This window comes from Vespula pensylvanica, chromosome 7 (assembly GCF_014466175.1).
Source record: "Vespula pensylvanica isolate Volc-1 chromosome 7, ASM1446617v1, whole genome shotgun sequence".
In the NCBI taxonomy this organism is placed as follows: Eukaryota; Metazoa; Arthropoda; class Insecta; order Hymenoptera; family Vespidae; genus Vespula; species Vespula pensylvanica.
In genome coordinates this window covers 3,760,183-3,775,638 of record NC_057691.1, presented here as the reverse complement: position 1 = coordinate 3,775,638, position 15,456 = coordinate 3,760,183, and the positions used below count along the sequence as shown (strand labels likewise).

Here is a 15,456-nt window from a genome sequence, read left to right as displayed (position 1 = left end):
ATTATTTCAAATTCATGTAATCATTAGAATAAATCAGGGATCAGATCATCGTCGGCATAATCGGCGTAATCTTCCGCGCCAGGAGGCACAAATATTCCTCCAAGAACACCAGAAATATTTTCACCTAATCCCATCGACGTCGCTACACCAAAAACAAGTCTCATTACGAGCAACCTTATAAAATTCACTGGATTGGTTTCTTTACTTTGTAACGACAATTGCTTCGTTTTCTTATTATTAGATCGACATTCGATCTGAACGATCTGTAAATTATAATTGAAAAAGTCAGATTTTACACTTTACCAAATCTTTCTCAGCATTTTTAAATGAAACAATGAAACGAATCGACTGATGTGATTCATTAAACAATATTATCAATGAAACTTGATGTCACAACATAAACAATTTCACGATGAATCAACAAAATTGATTTGATAGAAATTTAAAGATGACATGCAATTTTACTTACGCTCCAACATATCAATATTAAAGCGAATAACGTCATTGTCACTTTCATTTTTTAGATTTGGCTTAATCGCTTTCGATGATAAGAAGAAAAAAAAAGAGGAAGCACAACACGTTCCTGACGTAGTTCAAAGTCGATTCTCGTCCTTGACTCGAGAAGCACGTGCAACAGGAATACGTTCTAAATGAAAAAACCGATTTCATAGAACGAACGAAATATACTGAATGAAATCGATTGATTTCTATAAACACAAACACCTTAAGATAAGTTATTTGTAACGAATTAAGCTCCTGCGTGCTCGGTAAAACGTTTCGATCAGACGCTTGTGAAGGGACACAAGAGAAATAAGCGTTAGCTTCGTGTTCGCAGAACCTAAGCTCTTCTTCTACGATAACGGTACACGACGAAAAAAGGCATCCAGGCCATCTCCTCTTTGTACGATACGCGCGTAAGGTTGGGGCGCCAGTCACGACTTAGCAGAAGACTCGAACGATGGCAAAACGCAATCAAGAAAAGGTCTTTAACCGGTTCTGTAAGAACGTTTTGAAAATAGCTCTAATATGATCAAAAAGAAAAAAGGAAAAATAATATCGTTAATTAATCGATGATATATAATTTTAAAGATTTCAGAAAGTAATCGATTGAGTCTGAAATAATGTTGAGAATATACGAAGATTTGTTCATTGTTGTTCCTCTTTTCATGAATGAGAGATTACTCGATGATCTTATGCTGATTACAAACGACAAAGCACTAGCCTTGTTTCGACCTGAATCGATGATAGTTTTATCGGATAAGATACCGGACAACATAAATTCTCGAGTAAGATGTTTACTAAACAGTAAATCTTGCAATCTATAAATCTTTCGACATGTCTTGTCTTTGCCTGAGACCTCGTAGTACAAACTCGATATAACAGTAGTCCCGGTTACCTAGAAAATCGTATGACCAATTAAGAATGAACGAACCTCGACGTACGTTCGATCAGGTAGACTAGTGAAAGAAGACAGCTATCAAGCTACCGGAATGGCTAAGCTCATCAACGATGGTTAAGTATCGTTTGTGAATGAATAAACGATGAGGGTGGCTCAATTGAATGGTAATTAAACATCGTGTCGAACTTCCGAGCGCGATTGGACGAACGATGACTGAGCCGGGCTACGAAAGAGCAACACAATGACAACAATGACGCACTTCGTTAGAACCGTCGAAGGACGAGGAGATAGACGTATCAACGTTCCCTTTGAATTCACCTGCCGATTCGAGCGCAAGGAATACCCTGCCCCTTCCTATTGGGTTCGTAATGAAAGGCAGGATGCGACTGGGACCGGACGTGACGGTCCTAGAATACGCAAACAGTTCCAGAAACGAAGGAAACACCTAGCTGCTCGACGATGATGACTCTACGTCCAGAATCGATCAAGATTGACACTCTTCTCGAAGAACCGAGTACAATTTATATTTTCTAGGAGACTTTAGCTTCTACGATTTACTTTTGATCGAAGGAACATTATAGTTTCTTTGAAAAAATTCAGAATCATTTGGCATGTTTGTTCGTATGTTCTTGTATCTATGTTTGTAAAAAATTTATGTTTGAAGAAATAATTTCTTTTAGAGACATCACAATTACGGTTTGGTGAAAGTAAAAAAATATCACTATGTTAACCCATTTCTTTATCTAATCTCGCACACTTGAGAAAATGCATCTTGTGGATATTGATCCGATACCATTCAAACCAAATGCCATTCTACGTTGCAAAATTTTCGCGTGACTTCTCGCGTGAATCGTGAAAGGTTTCTTCAACCGTAAGAGATCTATCATTTCTTTCATCTTTCTTATGTAAAACGATATCGACGATTTTCAAACTAAGCATTCACATCAACATACGAGACAGAAAATAAACTCTATTAAAAATAGCCAAGAAAAGAGAAGATGATAATTTTTTTTTTTAATTGAAATATAAATATTAATGAGGTTGTCTGCAAACATTTAACTTTCTATGAGAGTCTGGACACCCTGTATAGACCTGTGTACGTATGTGTAGGCGCAGTTGCAGTAAGTTAGATAATGTCCTGACAGGGTCTATGAACTCCGCAAGCGCACTTACTTCGTATTGCAGTGATGTGCGCGGCGGGACCACGTTTAAAGTATCGCAGTGATATTTATTGATCATGTTAGTTCATCTAATAATTGAATATTTGGTTAATATCGAGTTTACATTAAATTTACTATTTCTATCAACCATTAGGATAATTCACGTAAATCTCACGTGAATTAGCCGTTTCATCAGTTTCTAATTTTTTAAGCTGTTAATATTACTTTTTAATATGTTCTGATATTTTTTTACAACAGAATTGTAACGAACGGATTTCTTGAAATAAAAAAAATAAAAAAAAAATAAAAAAAAAAGTAGAAAAGTAATTGTACATCATGCAAAAAGCAATAGCACCATTCGAGTACATTAAAATTGATCATTATTGACAGAACATCGATTTCTCGTAAAGCAAGGAGCCGATAAGAGGGCTGGCAGCTCAGAAGAAACAATGACACGCGTTTCTATCCTTCCACGAGTCAACACCAATCGGAGCATGTTCCTCTTTCTCAACACTGTCCTTTGAGGGAGAGAAAAATAGGCAGGGGGAGGAAGGGAGGGATAGAGAGAGAGAAAGAGAAAGAGAGAGAGGACTCTTGACGATCCTCTTGCCGGCAGTGCGTGCTGCACCCTCACGGATGACACTCCGTTCCGCGCATGCTCGAAATTTCGAAGCTCGTTTTTCGTTTCAAACAATCAAAACACAAATTTATACATTTTTCCGCTTAAATTTTTCATCATCGTACAATTTTACATTTTATTATAATACAAATGGATACAAGAAATAAGAGGGACACGATTATACAGTTGATAAAGAACGTTTGTTCGTAATTTTGAGAGCACCTAATCGAAATGTGAATTTTTTAACAATTTTGTGAAGGTGCGAGAGAGATTGGTGTACGAGTGTTTTAATAGAAGAAGAAATCAAACGAATAATTGTTCGACGAAAAAATAAAGATAAAGATTGAAGAAGATATATAATTGAAATTTGTCGAAAATAGACAAGTGATAATTCATCCGTGAAGATGAAGACCAACGATGGAAAAAGAATGAACGCGGAAACAGTGAAAGTTGGGTGTTTTCAAATGCTTCTTGTATTAATATTTTGCATAAATTACATCATCGTATCTATGAACCATGCTCTACCGGCTTTTCACAATTACACACCGAAATTTTATTGTCAGGTAATAATTATAATTTGTTTATTATATATTTTGAATTTTTTTTTCCTGTTCAAATATGCTATTCGTCGTACACAAAAAATGTTTACGCGGCTTGGCCCGAGTCGTGTCGTGTGTTATATAGGAACAGCTCGTACAACTCATTAGTCCTTGGCTTAGATCCAATTTTTCTATGAAAGTATGCTGATAAAGGGTGAAAGGTGAAGCACCCTTTCACGTTGCTAAAAATTGACTTATTAAAATGTTACGTGACTATAATCAAATGATATTTTTCTCAATAATATTTTATTTATTTATTTATTTATATGATCTATAAACAATATCAAACGTTATTCCAGCCAAGGAATACAACAAGCAGAACTTATGGCTGTCAAGTCCAAAACAATTGGACGATCGAATCTAACTCGAGCACCGAACTTGAGATGGATTCCTGTTCTGGTGATTATCGATTCGCGATCGAGCCTGGTGAGAACAGCGTTGTCACCGAGTGGATCTTGATATGTGAAAGAAGATATTTGACGTATCTAGCGTCGGCAATCTATTATCTTGGTGCTTTGATCGGTGCTTCGATTGCTGGAATTCTGGCTGATCGAATTGGAAGACTACCAGTTCAAGCGATTTGTCTTTACACGCAAGGCACTATGGCTGTTGCATTGTACATCGTGCAGGTAAAAAAAAAAAAAGAAAAAAAAAACTATAATTCTTAATCGTTAAATATTATAAATCGTCAGGTGTTCTGATGGTTATTTATTTAATTCGATGACAGAGCTATCCTACATTTTTGGCACTTCGTGGCCTTCAAGGTATCTTCGTACAAGGCCTACAAAACTCAACATACATATTATCACTGGAATTGTTTCCCAGTAAATCGCGAACTCTCGTCGCTCTGATCATGCAAATCGCTTGGGCTATCGGCCTGATACTCTTAGCGATACTCAGTTATGTTATACCAGACTGGAGAATTTTGCAGCTGGCTGTTTCTGTACCCACAGCGATAACAGTTCTATATATCTGGTATATGATCTAATCTATCTCTATGATCGTTTTTCAATCACAATGATTATAAAAAGTCTGAGACATATCTTTGGAAATTTATTTTAGAAATTGTTTTAACATCACAATGTTATCCTTCTTTTATTAAAACTTGTTTAATCGAAATTTTTATCGTGCAGGATAATACCCGAATCCCCGCGATGGCTACTGGCTAAAAATAAGTTAACGGAAGCCGATATGGCTTTGGAAAGAATCGCGAAATATAACGGGTGTTGCACGAGAATACGCAGAGAGAACGTTATCGAGCCTGAGCCTGTTGCTAAAGAAAATCCGACGCCGGTGAAGCCGGAAAGGAAATCACGTGTTTCTAGCGTCGACTTAAAGAAACCGAAAACTCTTGAAATGACGACGCAAGACGAGGTGATGAAATTGCTGAATACGCCGGATTCGCATCAGCAAAAAGAGCAATGTATGAAGATTAAAGAACCAAAGTATTTTTATTTTCATAGGCTAATTAATTTCGATATTATTAGATAAAAAATAATTAATAAATTTTTTTTGTTGCCCCTACTTTAGCTAGAAGTTCCACTGTGATCGTTCAAGTACCCACAAAACGAATTTCCTCGACGAATGTCGAATTACGAAGGGAAAATGACGTAGAAAATGAAATGAAAAATCCACCATCTTGTTCGACCAATAACCGAAGATCTAAGAGAAGCTCTCAATCCGTTTACGATCAAAAGGTATCTTCGAAAATAGATGAGGAGATCGTTGTTCTTAGAAATCCAAGGAAACTTCAAGAAGCAAATGATAATGAAATAAAAATGGACGAAAATGTCGGACACGAATCAAAAAAAATAAAAAGTAAAACTTTACAAAAGCTATTCAAACGATCATTGACAAGAAAGTATAGTCTTGTGATGGTTCTTCAGTGGTATGATTTAAAAATATTATAAGATAATAAATGTATAATTTTAGAAATTCATTTTAAAGCTATTACATTTATATTATTTTGTTTTCTCTTCAAGGTTTTCATCCTCTATGGCGTGTTATCTTTTAGCATCGCTTTTACCAAATTTTAACGTAAATAGACACGTGACTTTTGCCTTAGGAGGAGCCTTAGAAATTGCTACTTATACGTTTATATATTTCGTATTGTCCAGATACGGAAGACGAGTACCTTTAAGCATATATCAATCTACTACTGGCGTAATATTAATCATATTATCTATTCTAATTATTTTAATAGATTCTTCTTTAGCCTGGAAAGGTAATTTATGAAAAATTTATTAGTTTAAGTTTAAAGTTTAAATTAAAGTTTAAAGTTAATTATTAAGTTTATTCTTTGTTATTAAAATTAATTATTCACATTATTATATTTTTCTCCGTTTATAATAGATCTTGTGGAAACAATAATATTGCTATTTGGTAAAGTAACTGTAATAAGTACTATTGCTATAACGTATCTCTATGCTGTTGAACTATTTCCAACTGTTGTAAGAGGAACCTGTTTAGGTTTATGCACAATTTTTACTGAAGTCGGTTCTTTAAGTATACAAGTGTTATCATCGGTATGTTAATAATATCATTGATTTAAATTATTTACCTATTTTTCAATAATTAAGTAAATCTATAATTACATTTTTTTTTCTATTTAGGAAAAATACGTGCCAATTAACATATCGTTAGCGATCGTTGGTGTATTATCTCTTATTTCTGGTATACTAGCAATCATTTTACCAGAAACATTGAATAAGATTCTACCGGATACAATAGAGGATATTGAACAAATGTTTGTTAAAAGAAGGGATCAGAAAAACGATGAAGAAATTGTTAATGAGGATAAAAATATTGCAAAAGATGATCTTACGGAAAGAGAAATACTAAGAGAGAAACTTTTTTCGGAGGATTGGGTGGACGCCGGAAACGGTATATTAGTTAATTTTTCCGAAAATAAAAACGCGGATTGTACGCGTGATTAGTAGAAATTTTCTTGAGTGAAAATATTATTTTGTTTCGTTTTTTTTCCCCAATTTTAATGCAGGTTCAAGACCACTCTGATGTAAATGTGTAAAATGTGCTTTCCAGTAGAAATGTAAGTTTTATTTGTCAATGGCTTATGTATTTATTATCTTAGATTCATAAGAACAATTTAGAAACTTTATCATTTATTGTATATACTTCTATTTTCATCTATAAAAATTCATTCTTGGAATTAACACTTCCAACATTAAATATTATAATGAGACTGAAGAAAAAAAACTTATTTGCTATGTAAAATATTGTTTTGTACGTGGCATACACACAACATTTTTGAAATAAAGTTAAAATTATATTAAATGAAATATGAGAATATGTAATTAATCTATTAAATGCAGATAAGTATTTTATTCGAAATATATCACAGTTTGGCAACATGATTAATAAAACAGTCCATAAAAGAAATTACAATACAAAGAAATATTTCTAAATCATATCTCCTAAGGTATATATCGTTCTGTTTTATTATTACCAGATATGGCTCTCTTTCAAGGAACTTTAGGCTGTACAATACCATTATTTTGCGGATTGACATGTTGAGTTTGCTCAGCTGCAGTCTGTAAAAGTCTTGTTCTACGTCTAGTATAATGTTGCCAAAGCAAAATTTGTTGATCATCTATAAACTTAGTGCATTGTGAATTGACAACTTCTCTTCTAAAGTGTTCGTATTGCAATAAGTCTAAGAAATACAAACACATGGGGTATCTTAAATATTTAGCATATTCTGGTTCTTTCCAATAAAGAAGATACTTGAGATAGTTTATAAATGTGGTGTCCTTAAAATAACCACGTTGTGCTAAAACTACAAAAGTTAAATAAGCATAAAAGAAAATCGTACACGATCTTATTAGATATTTATAACCTATAAAAATGTCTCCATTATAAAGCTTTACATACAGTTGAGATAATTTGGATTTGCAAGACATTGAACGAATTCCAATTCAACTTGGAACCTTAGACGCTGTTGGTCGTCTGTTTCCGTACCTCCTTTACAAAATATAATTAATTAGAAGTTTAAAATCGTTAACAAAAATTTTGTTATTAAAACATACATACCGTTCATTCCGATAAAAGATGGTTTTCTGCCTTTCATGAGACCTGGAGGATCATCCAGACGGTTCATAATACGTTAACCTTCCACGTTTCGATAATTTTTTACCGTAGCATGAAAATATTAACCATTAAACAAAGTAAAAAGAAATACAAAAATTATCACAAAGAAAGAACGCTCTTCATAAATCACACTCACGAACACAAACTTTAAGGTTATTCTTCATCACCTTCCGCTCGAACCGTGCGTGACTCCAGCGACAGGTAGGGACGAAATGTGAATTACGAACGTAAGCAGGGAACAGTGTCCCCACCAAGCATCGGTATATAAACTTGTGTAGGTAAAGTCAAAAGGTAAACTATAGGCATGCTATCATTGAGACGTGTGTCGCCACTATGCGGCAGCCGATAGAACTACAAGTTTAATGAAAAATATAGGCGGTTTTTTTGAAATACTGGTAATTACGTGATTAGATAACAATATATAAAAGAATATGTACAATAAAAGATAATAAAAATTACATTGTTTCTAATAATTATATGTAATAATATACTGTTTTATACCTAACAATAATAAATGTAAATTTGTTTCAATAGGAAGAAGAGCGATAGACAATATTTCATTACGGATGGGGTTTGATATTGTTCATGAATATATAATTTTTATGTCAAAGACGGAAAGTTGTATGTCTTTATCGTGCACGCTATGATTTAATCATATATTATCACGCCTTTATTTCATTTTAGTTTCTCCTAGGCGGTTTTAAATAAAAACTGTTAGTCTCCTTGTTAGCAGGCTTATTCACGTTATAACTTCGAAAGGTTTAACTGATCTTCAATAAAACCAACCATAATATTGGTATACATCAAGTGTTATTTAAATTAGAGAAAGCATAAAAAAAAAGTGATTTTAGTTTCCGCTTTGTTATAACTTTCATTTACAAATAAAATGAGTATAATACCAAGAATCAGTTACGAGGAAGAATTACAAAAAAATCCTGAATTGAAAAACTCGGATATAGAAATATTGAAAGAATGGTGCAAAAAGCAACCTCATTTACCAAAAATCACCGATAGTGAATTGGTATTATTTTTACATAGCAATTATTACCGATTGGAACCAACCAAAACTACAATAGATACGTACTATACTGTACGAACTCACGTCCCTGAATTCTTTTCTAATAGAGATCCACTTGGATCAAAATCACTTCGACAAATAATGAAAGTTGTGTAAGTCGTTATAGTAAAAATTTTCTTTAAAGATTGACTCTTATATTTTAAAATAAATGTAATGATTATTATTTAAAAAAAATTTTTCTATACAGTGCAAATATACCATTGGAGATGACAACGAAAGAGAGTTATAAAATAGTGTTCGCCAAACTACTCGATACCGATCCTTCACATTATGTTTATAACGATGGTATGAAATATTTTAGCATGCTTTTGGATTACTGGCTCTATACTGAAGGTACAGGAATAGGCCATATAATTCTTTTCGATATGGAAAGTGTGAGCTTTGGTCACGCAGGGCGATTGAGTCCTATGGGATTGAAGAAGTTCCTTTACTACCTGCAAGAAGCTTTACCCGTTCGTCTGAAAGGTTTACATTTTATGAACACGACAGCAGTGATGGATGTTATTCTAAATATGATGAAGCCTTTCATGAAAAAAGAATTGATGGATGTGGTATGATTACTATTGATTGGATTTTTATATTCCTACTGATAATAATAATAATTGTTTTGTTATTGTTTTAGTTGCACGTGCACTCCACATTGGAAAGTGTCGCTAAGTTTATCCCGTTAGAAGCATTACCGACTGATGTGGGTGGCAAAGCAGGTTTTACCAAGGATTTACACGAAATATATACAAAAAAGATTGAAAATCATCGATCTTGGTTTCTGGACGATGAGATGAATGGTCGAGTAAATGAGGCTTTGCGACCTGGTAAAAGTAAAAATATAACGGATCTCTTTGGAGTCGAAGGTAGCTTCAAAAAGCTTGAAATAGATTAACATAATGAAATAAATATTTCGTATGTATAGTTTCGGCTAAATCCAAACTAAGAATGAATAAATATAATTGTTAAAATTGGTAATTATTTCAATAGAAATATTTTAAATAAGGGAAAATAAAAGATTAAATAAATTATGCTCCTATAGTTAATTCTTTTATAATTGCTTGCATTTACTTCCAACAAAATCTAATCTCGAAAAATTATGTCATACTTTTACGAGAAAAATATATCGTATTTTTTGCAAAATCGTATCTTACACAAACTATCTTTTTTATCCTGTGTTTTAATTTACATATCTTACATTCATAATGAGATATTAGAAACATTCCTTTGGATCTTAATGTATTATTAAATCAATTAAATCCACAACTTCGTAAAAACAACATTAAACCAAAAAATAATTAATTTTAAAAAAAGAAACTTATAATTTTACATTAATTAATTCTAAGAAATTAATCTTACAACATATACATACGTTTACTTTAGTTGTATTATAGAAGAATAAGTAAAAAAAATGAGTATAGTAATAAACATATATACATACATATGTACGAAAGTATATGAATGCAACATATAATTAAACCGGTTCCAATCAAGAAAGAAATATATTCCTTTGACATGGATAGATCAACGTGACATCATTAAAATGCAACTTGAGTTGGAAATACGACAACCTTACAAAACCTGAAGTAGTTTGGACTCTAACCAGTGAACAAAGGTGTGTGCTATCAGTATTAATCGAGTTTCTTTAGATACGTACAGACACGTACGGGGAGAAATAAACGCACAAAGGAGATTTTTATTATCATTTAAAATAAATCAGTGCAACGAAAGTGAAAGTGAAAACAATGTTTCCCACGAATACATATTCATTAAAAGAAGCATTCAAAAAAAATCCTGATCTCAAAGAATCAGATTTACAAATAATTCGTGAATGGCTTGATAAGCAGCCACATTTGCCAAAAGTAGAGGATATCTATCTGGTATTATTCCTTAACAGTAATTATTATAAGCTAGAACCAACTAAAATTACGATTGAAAACTTTTATACTGTTAGGACTCATGTGCCCGAATTTTTTAGTAATAGAGATCCATTCTTGAAAGAAATTCGTACACAATTCAATGTTATGTAAGTTCAAATATAATTTTATATCATATTTAAAATATTCAAAATCGAAAACTAAATGTAACAAACAAAATTAGAGAAAGAGAGAGAGAGAGAGAGAGAGAGAGAGAGAGAGAGAGAGAGAGAGAGAGAAAGGGAGAGTGAAAGAGAGGGAAGGAAGGAAGGAGAGAGAGAAAGAAGGAGAAAGAATAAAAAATAAATTTAACATGATATATATTTCTTTTTTTCTACGAACAGATCCCACATCCCATTAAAGAAAATGACCAATGAAGGATATCAAATAATATTTGGAAATGTGATAGATCCTGATCCATCTCATTATGTATTCTATGAAGGCGTAAAATATTTTTTTATGGTAGCAGAATTGGCCAATATTAAGGAAGGACCAACTAAGGGACTAGTTTATATTGGCGATGTACAGAACTTATCGCTCGGTCACATAAGTCGTATAAATCTTATGGGAATAAAAAAATTTTTATATTTCATACAAGAGGCAGCACCGATTCGTTTGAAGCAAATACATATATTGAATTCTACACCGGCGATGGAGCTCTTGATGAATATGTGTAAGCCTTTTATGAAGAAGGAGTTATACGAGATGGTGAGTTTCGAAAAGAAACTTTCGGAAAAACCATAGAAACACTGGCAGATTTATTCTTAAAGAAACCTGAGACATTAGAAAATTTTGGAGGCTCTATTAGAATAAATTATAAAATATACAATATATATTCTTAAAATATACAGTATCGCTTCAATTGTTCATGTAAATAACAAAATAAGAAATGCAAATTCAATTATATATCGCAATATATATAGAAATACAAATTATAGATCATCAGATATTAAATAAAATTTATTATATAACATAAATTTATATTACCATATGAGAATTTGAGGCGATTGCCTCTTTTGCCTCTATATAAATCTGCCACTGTGTAGGAAATCATCCTTCGAATTTAATAATCCAATTATCATTATAATTTCTATTTAGATACACTTTTCAACTTTACAAAGTTTGGAAAAATTTATACCCATTGATACACTTCCCAACGAGATAGGAGGTAAAGGTGGTAATGTGAAAGATCTCGTTAACGAGCAAATAAAATTGCTTGATGAAAATCGCGAGTGGTTTTTGAAAGAAGAAATTACTATGCGAACGAATGAATCATTACGAGTTGGAAAGCCTAAATCGAGCAATGATCTTTTTGGTGTCGAAGGAAGCTTCAAGAAAATCGAAATCGATTAAACGAATCGATCGATTTTATAAAAAAAATGACGGATATGTATACTTTCCTTTCGATAAATTCTCGAATGAACTACAATAACAGGGCATTTTTTCTTCAATATTTATGGATGGGATAATAAATTTATTACGACATTTTTATATGATAATGATATTTCAATAAATTTGTTTATCTTCTAAAGTTAAATCAATCGTGAAAAATGTTTTTTGAATTTTTCTTATCTCTTCCCGTTTAATTACTAATCTTGCAATCGTAGTAAATATATCAAAATATTTAGATATTAATGATTCGTAAAGAAAAAGTCATCGTGCGAAATGAAATCATTTGTGAGGTTTCTTACTTATTAATCAGCTGTTACATCACAGTATTTCTATGATATACCTATTTCTAGTAATCTCTAACACGCGATAACATAATTACAGGATGGAAAGATATTCTGAGCTATAATTTTATTTCACTTGGTTGCAGTGTATGCAAAAATCGACTAAAATTAAACTGAGAAAAAAATATTTACGTTAAATATTAAAACATGTTATTCATAGAAAATTGTTCCTGAAACTAAATCATAGAAAAGAATTTGGAAAAATGATGTACATACTGGACGAGATGTGTTTTCTATCATTAACTAATAACCTCACAATTATCTTTGGTTTCTTTCTGTTTCTTGTCCATGAAAACCGATAAAAAGAAAAGACATAGAGAACAATGGATCCATAATAACACATTTTCTCATCTAGCCCATCGAAACTTTACCATACATTGAAAAGTGTCTTCAAATCATTTGCTGATTCGCCTAATCATGAACTCATATATATAGACTAACGTCAAAGTGTCATGCAATTGTCGATCATACGTTATTCGCTCGACACTGCTCGAAGACAGCAATTGCGCTTAAATTCTTTAGTCCAATTCGTGTTCCTCGAGACGCCAGAGCACAGCTTTAGCAAACAAATTTTTCTGCAGTTTTTACGTTTGAACGACAAGGTAAAGAGAAAAAAAATAATCATCTTCAAAGATCCTTTTTCGGTTTTTTTGAATTCGTAATAACGAAAAAAAAGAAAAAATATACAACGAAACGAAGGTTAATCGAAAATCGAATTATAATAAGGACGTGTTAGAAAATGACGCTACAAGGTGGAATCTCCTTTGAGAAGGAATTGAAAAAAAATTCAGAATTGAAAGAAGACGATGTACGAGCGTTAAGAGAGTGGTGTCAAAAACAACCCCATTTACCGAAAATATCTGACAGCGAGATGGCTCTTTTTCTACACAGTAATTATTATCGTATGGAACCGACCAAAAATACCATCGATACTTATTATACTGTACGAACTCACGTGCCAGAGTTCTTTTCTAACAGAGATCCTATCAGTTCTAAGGACCTTCGGAAAGCATTTCAAACGGTGTAAGTATTTTTCATTATGTACATTTATAAAACTCGATTAATTTCAACCTGATAAAGTTCAATTTTGCAATGGTTCATGTAGAGCGAATCTGGTCTTGGATAAGACTACTAATGATGGTTACAAGATCATTTATGGTAGATTGATAGATATCGAACCGTCGCATTATGTTTATAACGATGGTATGAAGTATCTTAACATGGTAATTGATCTCTGGCTTCACGAAGAGGGCACATCCAAAGGTCACGTGATCCTCTTTGACACAAAGAACGTTGCGTTCGGTCACGTGGGTCGTTTAAATCCTATGGGATTAAAAAAATTCCTTTATTACTTGCAAGAAGCTTTACCCGTACGTCTTAAGGGTTTCCATTTTATGAATACCTCGCCAGTTATGGACGTTATTCTTAACATGATGAAGCCTTTCATGAAGAAAGAATTGATGGACATGGTAAGGATAAAAGAGAAAGCGAGAACGAGAGAGAGGGGGGAGGGGGAGGGGGGAGGGAGAGAGAGAGAGAAAATCCGACTAACCTATAATCTTTTCTAATTTTTTCCCACATTCTCTTTCTATATCTATTTGCAGTTTCATATGCATTCGACTATGGAAACTTTAGCTAAGTTTATACCCTTGGAAATACTTCCAAACGAGTCGGGCGGACAAGCAGGCCCTTTGAAAGACTTAAACGATGCTCAAGTAAAGAAATTAGATGCCAATCGTGCTTGGTTTCAAGAGGAGGAAAGAAATTGTCGCGTTAACGAATCTCTACGTCCTGGCAAAGGAAAAACAGCAACCGATTTGTTTGGTGTCGAAGGGAGCTTCAAAAAGCTCGAAATCGATTAAACAATTTTTTATTAACAAATGTTATTTGAGAGAGAAAAAAGAGATAAATTTTCGTTATTAGAAATATATTACTTCAGCTATATATATACATAATAACGAGCATACACATACCATGTATATATATATATATATATATATATATATATATATATATATATATATATACATATATATATACATATACACATACATACATACATATATATGTATGCACATATACATATACGTATTTTTATATATATCTATTAAATGTGATTTTATCAAGAAAAGGAATTATGCATTTTTTTTCGTCGTAATTTACTCGTTCACGTAAATAATTGCGTATGTAATTATGATGTAACACGTTATCAATATAGCAAGTAGAATGCAGATAACTACAGTCGATAATATGATGTATTACGCAATAAAAATGTATGTGTGTGTATGTATATGTATATGTATATATATATATGTATATGAATGCATATTGTTAATTATTTCGTTATTAAGATAATAAAAAATATAAAAATGCATACCAAAAAAGAAAACAAATATAGATGGCAACAAAAATTCAAGTTATCATAAAGCATAATAATAAGTTAGGTTATTCAACAAGCACGTCATATATATAACATTTTACAAACATACATTACGTATGTAAAATATAAAAATGAAATATATTATTTCAAATATTAGTAAATCATTGTTTAACTTACAGATGCAAGGAAAGTATAAAAGATTGAGATCTTGTTTTTTCTTCAGAAAAAAATAATAATGTGACCATGACAAGAATGAAAATGCAAAACAATTCAGACGTAGCACAAGAAACTTTTACATAACACGACTATTCACTATATTGAACTTTTTCTTAAAAAAAAGAATACATAAAAAATAAAATAAAATCAACAAATGCTTAATCATGTGTAGCAACATGAATGTAAGCGAACTAACGTAAATTGAATTCGATAATCGAAACATACTTTCTAATAATCGAACAAGATGATATCGAAAATCGATTT

The 15,456-nt window shown here is 32.2% G+C and overlaps 6 protein-coding genes across 13 annotated transcripts; 4 read left to right on the top strand and 2 right to left on the bottom strand.

Moving 5' to 3' along the window:
• Positions 1-8: 8 nt before the first annotated feature.
• Positions 9-15,354, bottom strand: LOC122630397. 4 transcript variants are annotated; one of them, XM_043814858.1, is made up of 3 exons: positions 15,154-15,354; positions 470-646; positions 9-263 (listed from the first exon to the last, which is right to left on the bottom strand). In XM_043814858.1, exons 2-3 carry the CDS (start codon positions 515-517, stop codon positions 24-26), a joined length of 288 nt encoding a protein of 95 aa, XP_043670793.1. In that variant the 5' UTR covers positions 518-646; positions 15,154-15,354; the 3' UTR covers positions 9-23. The 4 variants fall into 4 exon arrangements, 3 of the variants coding, with proteins under 3 accessions (XP_043670793.1, XP_043670795.1, XP_043670792.1); XM_043814860.1 differs by lacking the exon at positions 15,154-15,354 and adding an exon at positions 722-1,046; XM_043814857.1 differs by lacking the exon at positions 15,154-15,354 and having other exon boundaries at positions 470-1,046.
• On the top strand, positions 2,883-8,539 carry LOC122630373 (solute carrier family 22 member 8-like). 3 transcript variants are annotated; one of them, XM_043814820.1, is made up of 10 exons: positions 2,883-3,741; positions 4,077-4,406; positions 4,505-4,752; positions 4,911-5,200; positions 5,308-5,665; positions 5,760-6,001; positions 6,130-6,302; positions 6,390-6,660; positions 6,776-6,826; positions 8,419-8,539. In XM_043814820.1, exons 1-9 carry the CDS (start codon positions 3,583-3,585, stop codon positions 6,790-6,792), a joined length of 2,088 nt encoding a protein of 695 aa, XP_043670755.1. In that variant the 5' UTR covers positions 2,883-3,582; the 3' UTR covers positions 6,793-6,826; positions 8,419-8,539. The 3 variants fall into 3 exon arrangements, with proteins under 3 accessions (XP_043670755.1, XP_043670754.1, XP_043670753.1); XM_043814819.1 differs by lacking the exon at positions 8,419-8,539 and having other exon boundaries at positions 6,776-7,008; XM_043814818.1 differs by lacking the exon at positions 8,419-8,539 and having other exon boundaries at positions 6,390-7,008.
• LOC122630396 (mediator of RNA polymerase II transcription subunit 31) lies at positions 7,100-8,638 on the bottom strand. 2 transcript variants are annotated; one of them, XM_043814856.1, is made up of 4 exons: positions 8,021-8,638; positions 7,828-7,905; positions 7,669-7,758; positions 7,100-7,573 (listed from the first exon to the last, which is right to left on the bottom strand). In XM_043814856.1, the coding sequence occupies exons 2-4, from the start codon at positions 7,892-7,894 to the stop codon at positions 7,260-7,262; spliced, it is 471 nt and encodes a 156-aa protein (XP_043670791.1). In that variant the 5' UTR covers positions 7,895-7,905; positions 8,021-8,638; the 3' UTR covers positions 7,100-7,259. The 2 variants fall into 2 exon arrangements, with proteins under 2 accessions (XP_043670791.1, XP_043670790.1); XM_043814855.1 differs by having other exon boundaries at positions 7,828-8,638.
• Positions 8,625-10,095, top strand: LOC122630390 (alpha-tocopherol transfer protein-like). Its single transcript, XM_043814849.1, has 3 exons — positions 8,625-9,054; positions 9,150-9,513; positions 9,585-10,095. Exons 1-3 carry the CDS (start codon positions 8,771-8,773, stop codon positions 9,840-9,842), a joined length of 906 nt encoding a protein of 301 aa, XP_043670784.1. The 5' UTR covers positions 8,625-8,770; the 3' UTR covers positions 9,843-10,095.
• On the top strand, positions 10,379-12,370 carry LOC122630391 (alpha-tocopherol transfer protein-like). Its single transcript, XM_043814850.1, has 3 exons — positions 10,379-10,973; positions 11,208-11,571; positions 11,962-12,370. Exons 1-3 carry the CDS (start codon positions 10,693-10,695, stop codon positions 12,214-12,216), a joined length of 900 nt encoding a protein of 299 aa, XP_043670785.1. The 5' UTR covers positions 10,379-10,692; the 3' UTR covers positions 12,217-12,370.
• Positions 13,059-14,627, top strand: LOC122630389 (alpha-tocopherol transfer protein-like). 2 transcript variants are annotated; one of them, XR_006327478.1, is made up of 5 exons: positions 13,059-13,198; positions 13,323-13,619; positions 13,702-14,065; positions 14,201-14,537; positions 14,605-14,627. XR_006327478.1 is itself a non-coding variant. In XM_043814848.1 (4 exons), the coding sequence occupies exons 2-4, from the start codon at positions 13,336-13,338 to the stop codon at positions 14,456-14,458; spliced, it is 906 nt and encodes a 301-aa protein (XP_043670783.1). In that variant the 5' UTR covers positions 13,059-13,198; positions 13,323-13,335; the 3' UTR covers positions 14,459-14,575. The 2 variants fall into 2 exon arrangements, 1 of the variants encoding a protein (XP_043670783.1); XM_043814848.1 differs by lacking the exon at positions 14,605-14,627 and having other exon boundaries at positions 14,201-14,575.
• Positions 15,355-15,456: the final 102 nt, after the last annotated feature.

What these genes read in the sequence shown, in the direction of transcription:
- LOC122630397 (XM_043814858.1), bottom strand. Translation starts at nt 517, where the DNA reads ATGAAAGTGACAATGACGTTATTCGCTTTAATATTGATATGTTGGAGC. An exon ending in TAATATTGATATGTTGGAGC is followed by an intron (nt 264 to 469) that starts GTAAGTAAAATT and finishes TATAATTTACAG; the next exon opens with ATCGTTCAGATCGAATGTCG.
- LOC122630373 (XM_043814818.1), top strand. Translation starts at nt 3,583, where the DNA reads ATGAAGACCAACGATGGAAAAAGAATGAACGCGGAAACAGTGAAAGTT. An exon ending in TTGCATTGTACATCGTGCAG is followed by an intron (nt 4,407 to 4,504) that starts GTAAAAAAAAAA and finishes ATTCGATGACAG; the next exon opens with AGCTATCCTACATTTTTGGC. An exon ending in GTATACAAGTGTTATCATCG is followed by an intron (nt 6,303 to 6,389) that starts GTATGTTAATAA and finishes TTTTCTATTTAG; the next exon opens with GAAAAATACGTGCCAATTAA.
- LOC122630396 (XM_043814855.1), bottom strand. Translation starts at nt 7,894, where the DNA reads ATGAACCGTCTGGATGATCCTCCAGGTCTCATGAAAGGCAGAAAACCA. An exon ending in ATCTTTTATCGGAATGAACG is followed by an intron (nt 7,759 to 7,827) that starts GTATGTATGTTT and finishes TATTTTGTAAAG; the next exon opens with GAGGTACGGAAACAGACGAC. An exon ending in AAATCCAAATTATCTCAACT is followed by an intron (nt 7,574 to 7,668) that starts GTATGTAAAGCT and finishes TAACTTTTGTAG; the next exon opens with TTTTAGCACAACGTGGTTAT.
- LOC122630390 (XM_043814849.1), top strand. Translation starts at nt 8,771, where the DNA reads ATGAGTATAATACCAAGAATCAGTTACGAGGAAGAATTACAAAAAAAT. An exon ending in CGACAAATAATGAAAGTTGT is followed by an intron (nt 9,055 to 9,149) that starts GTAAGTCGTTAT and finishes TTTTCTATACAG; the next exon opens with TGCAAATATACCATTGGAGA. An exon ending in AAAAAGAATTGATGGATGTG is followed by an intron (nt 9,514 to 9,584) that starts GTATGATTACTA and finishes TTATTGTTTTAG; the next exon opens with TTGCACGTGCACTCCACATT.
- LOC122630391 (XM_043814850.1), top strand. Translation starts at nt 10,693, where the DNA reads ATGTTTCCCACGAATACATATTCATTAAAAGAAGCATTCAAAAAAAAT. An exon ending in CGTACACAATTCAATGTTAT is followed by an intron (nt 10,974 to 11,207) that starts GTAAGTTCAAAT and finishes TTCTACGAACAG; the next exon opens with ATCCCACATCCCATTAAAGA. An exon ending in AGAAGGAGTTATACGAGATG is followed by an intron (nt 11,572 to 11,961) that starts GTGAGTTTCGAA and finishes ATTTCTATTTAG; the next exon opens with ATACACTTTTCAACTTTACA.
- LOC122630389 (XM_043814848.1), top strand. Translation starts at nt 13,336, where the DNA reads ATGACGCTACAAGGTGGAATCTCCTTTGAGAAGGAATTGAAAAAAAAT. An exon ending in CGGAAAGCATTTCAAACGGT is followed by an intron (nt 13,620 to 13,701) that starts GTAAGTATTTTT and finishes TGGTTCATGTAG; the next exon opens with AGCGAATCTGGTCTTGGATA. An exon ending in AGAAAGAATTGATGGACATG is followed by an intron (nt 14,066 to 14,200) that starts GTAAGGATAAAA and finishes ATCTATTTGCAG; the next exon opens with TTTCATATGCATTCGACTAT.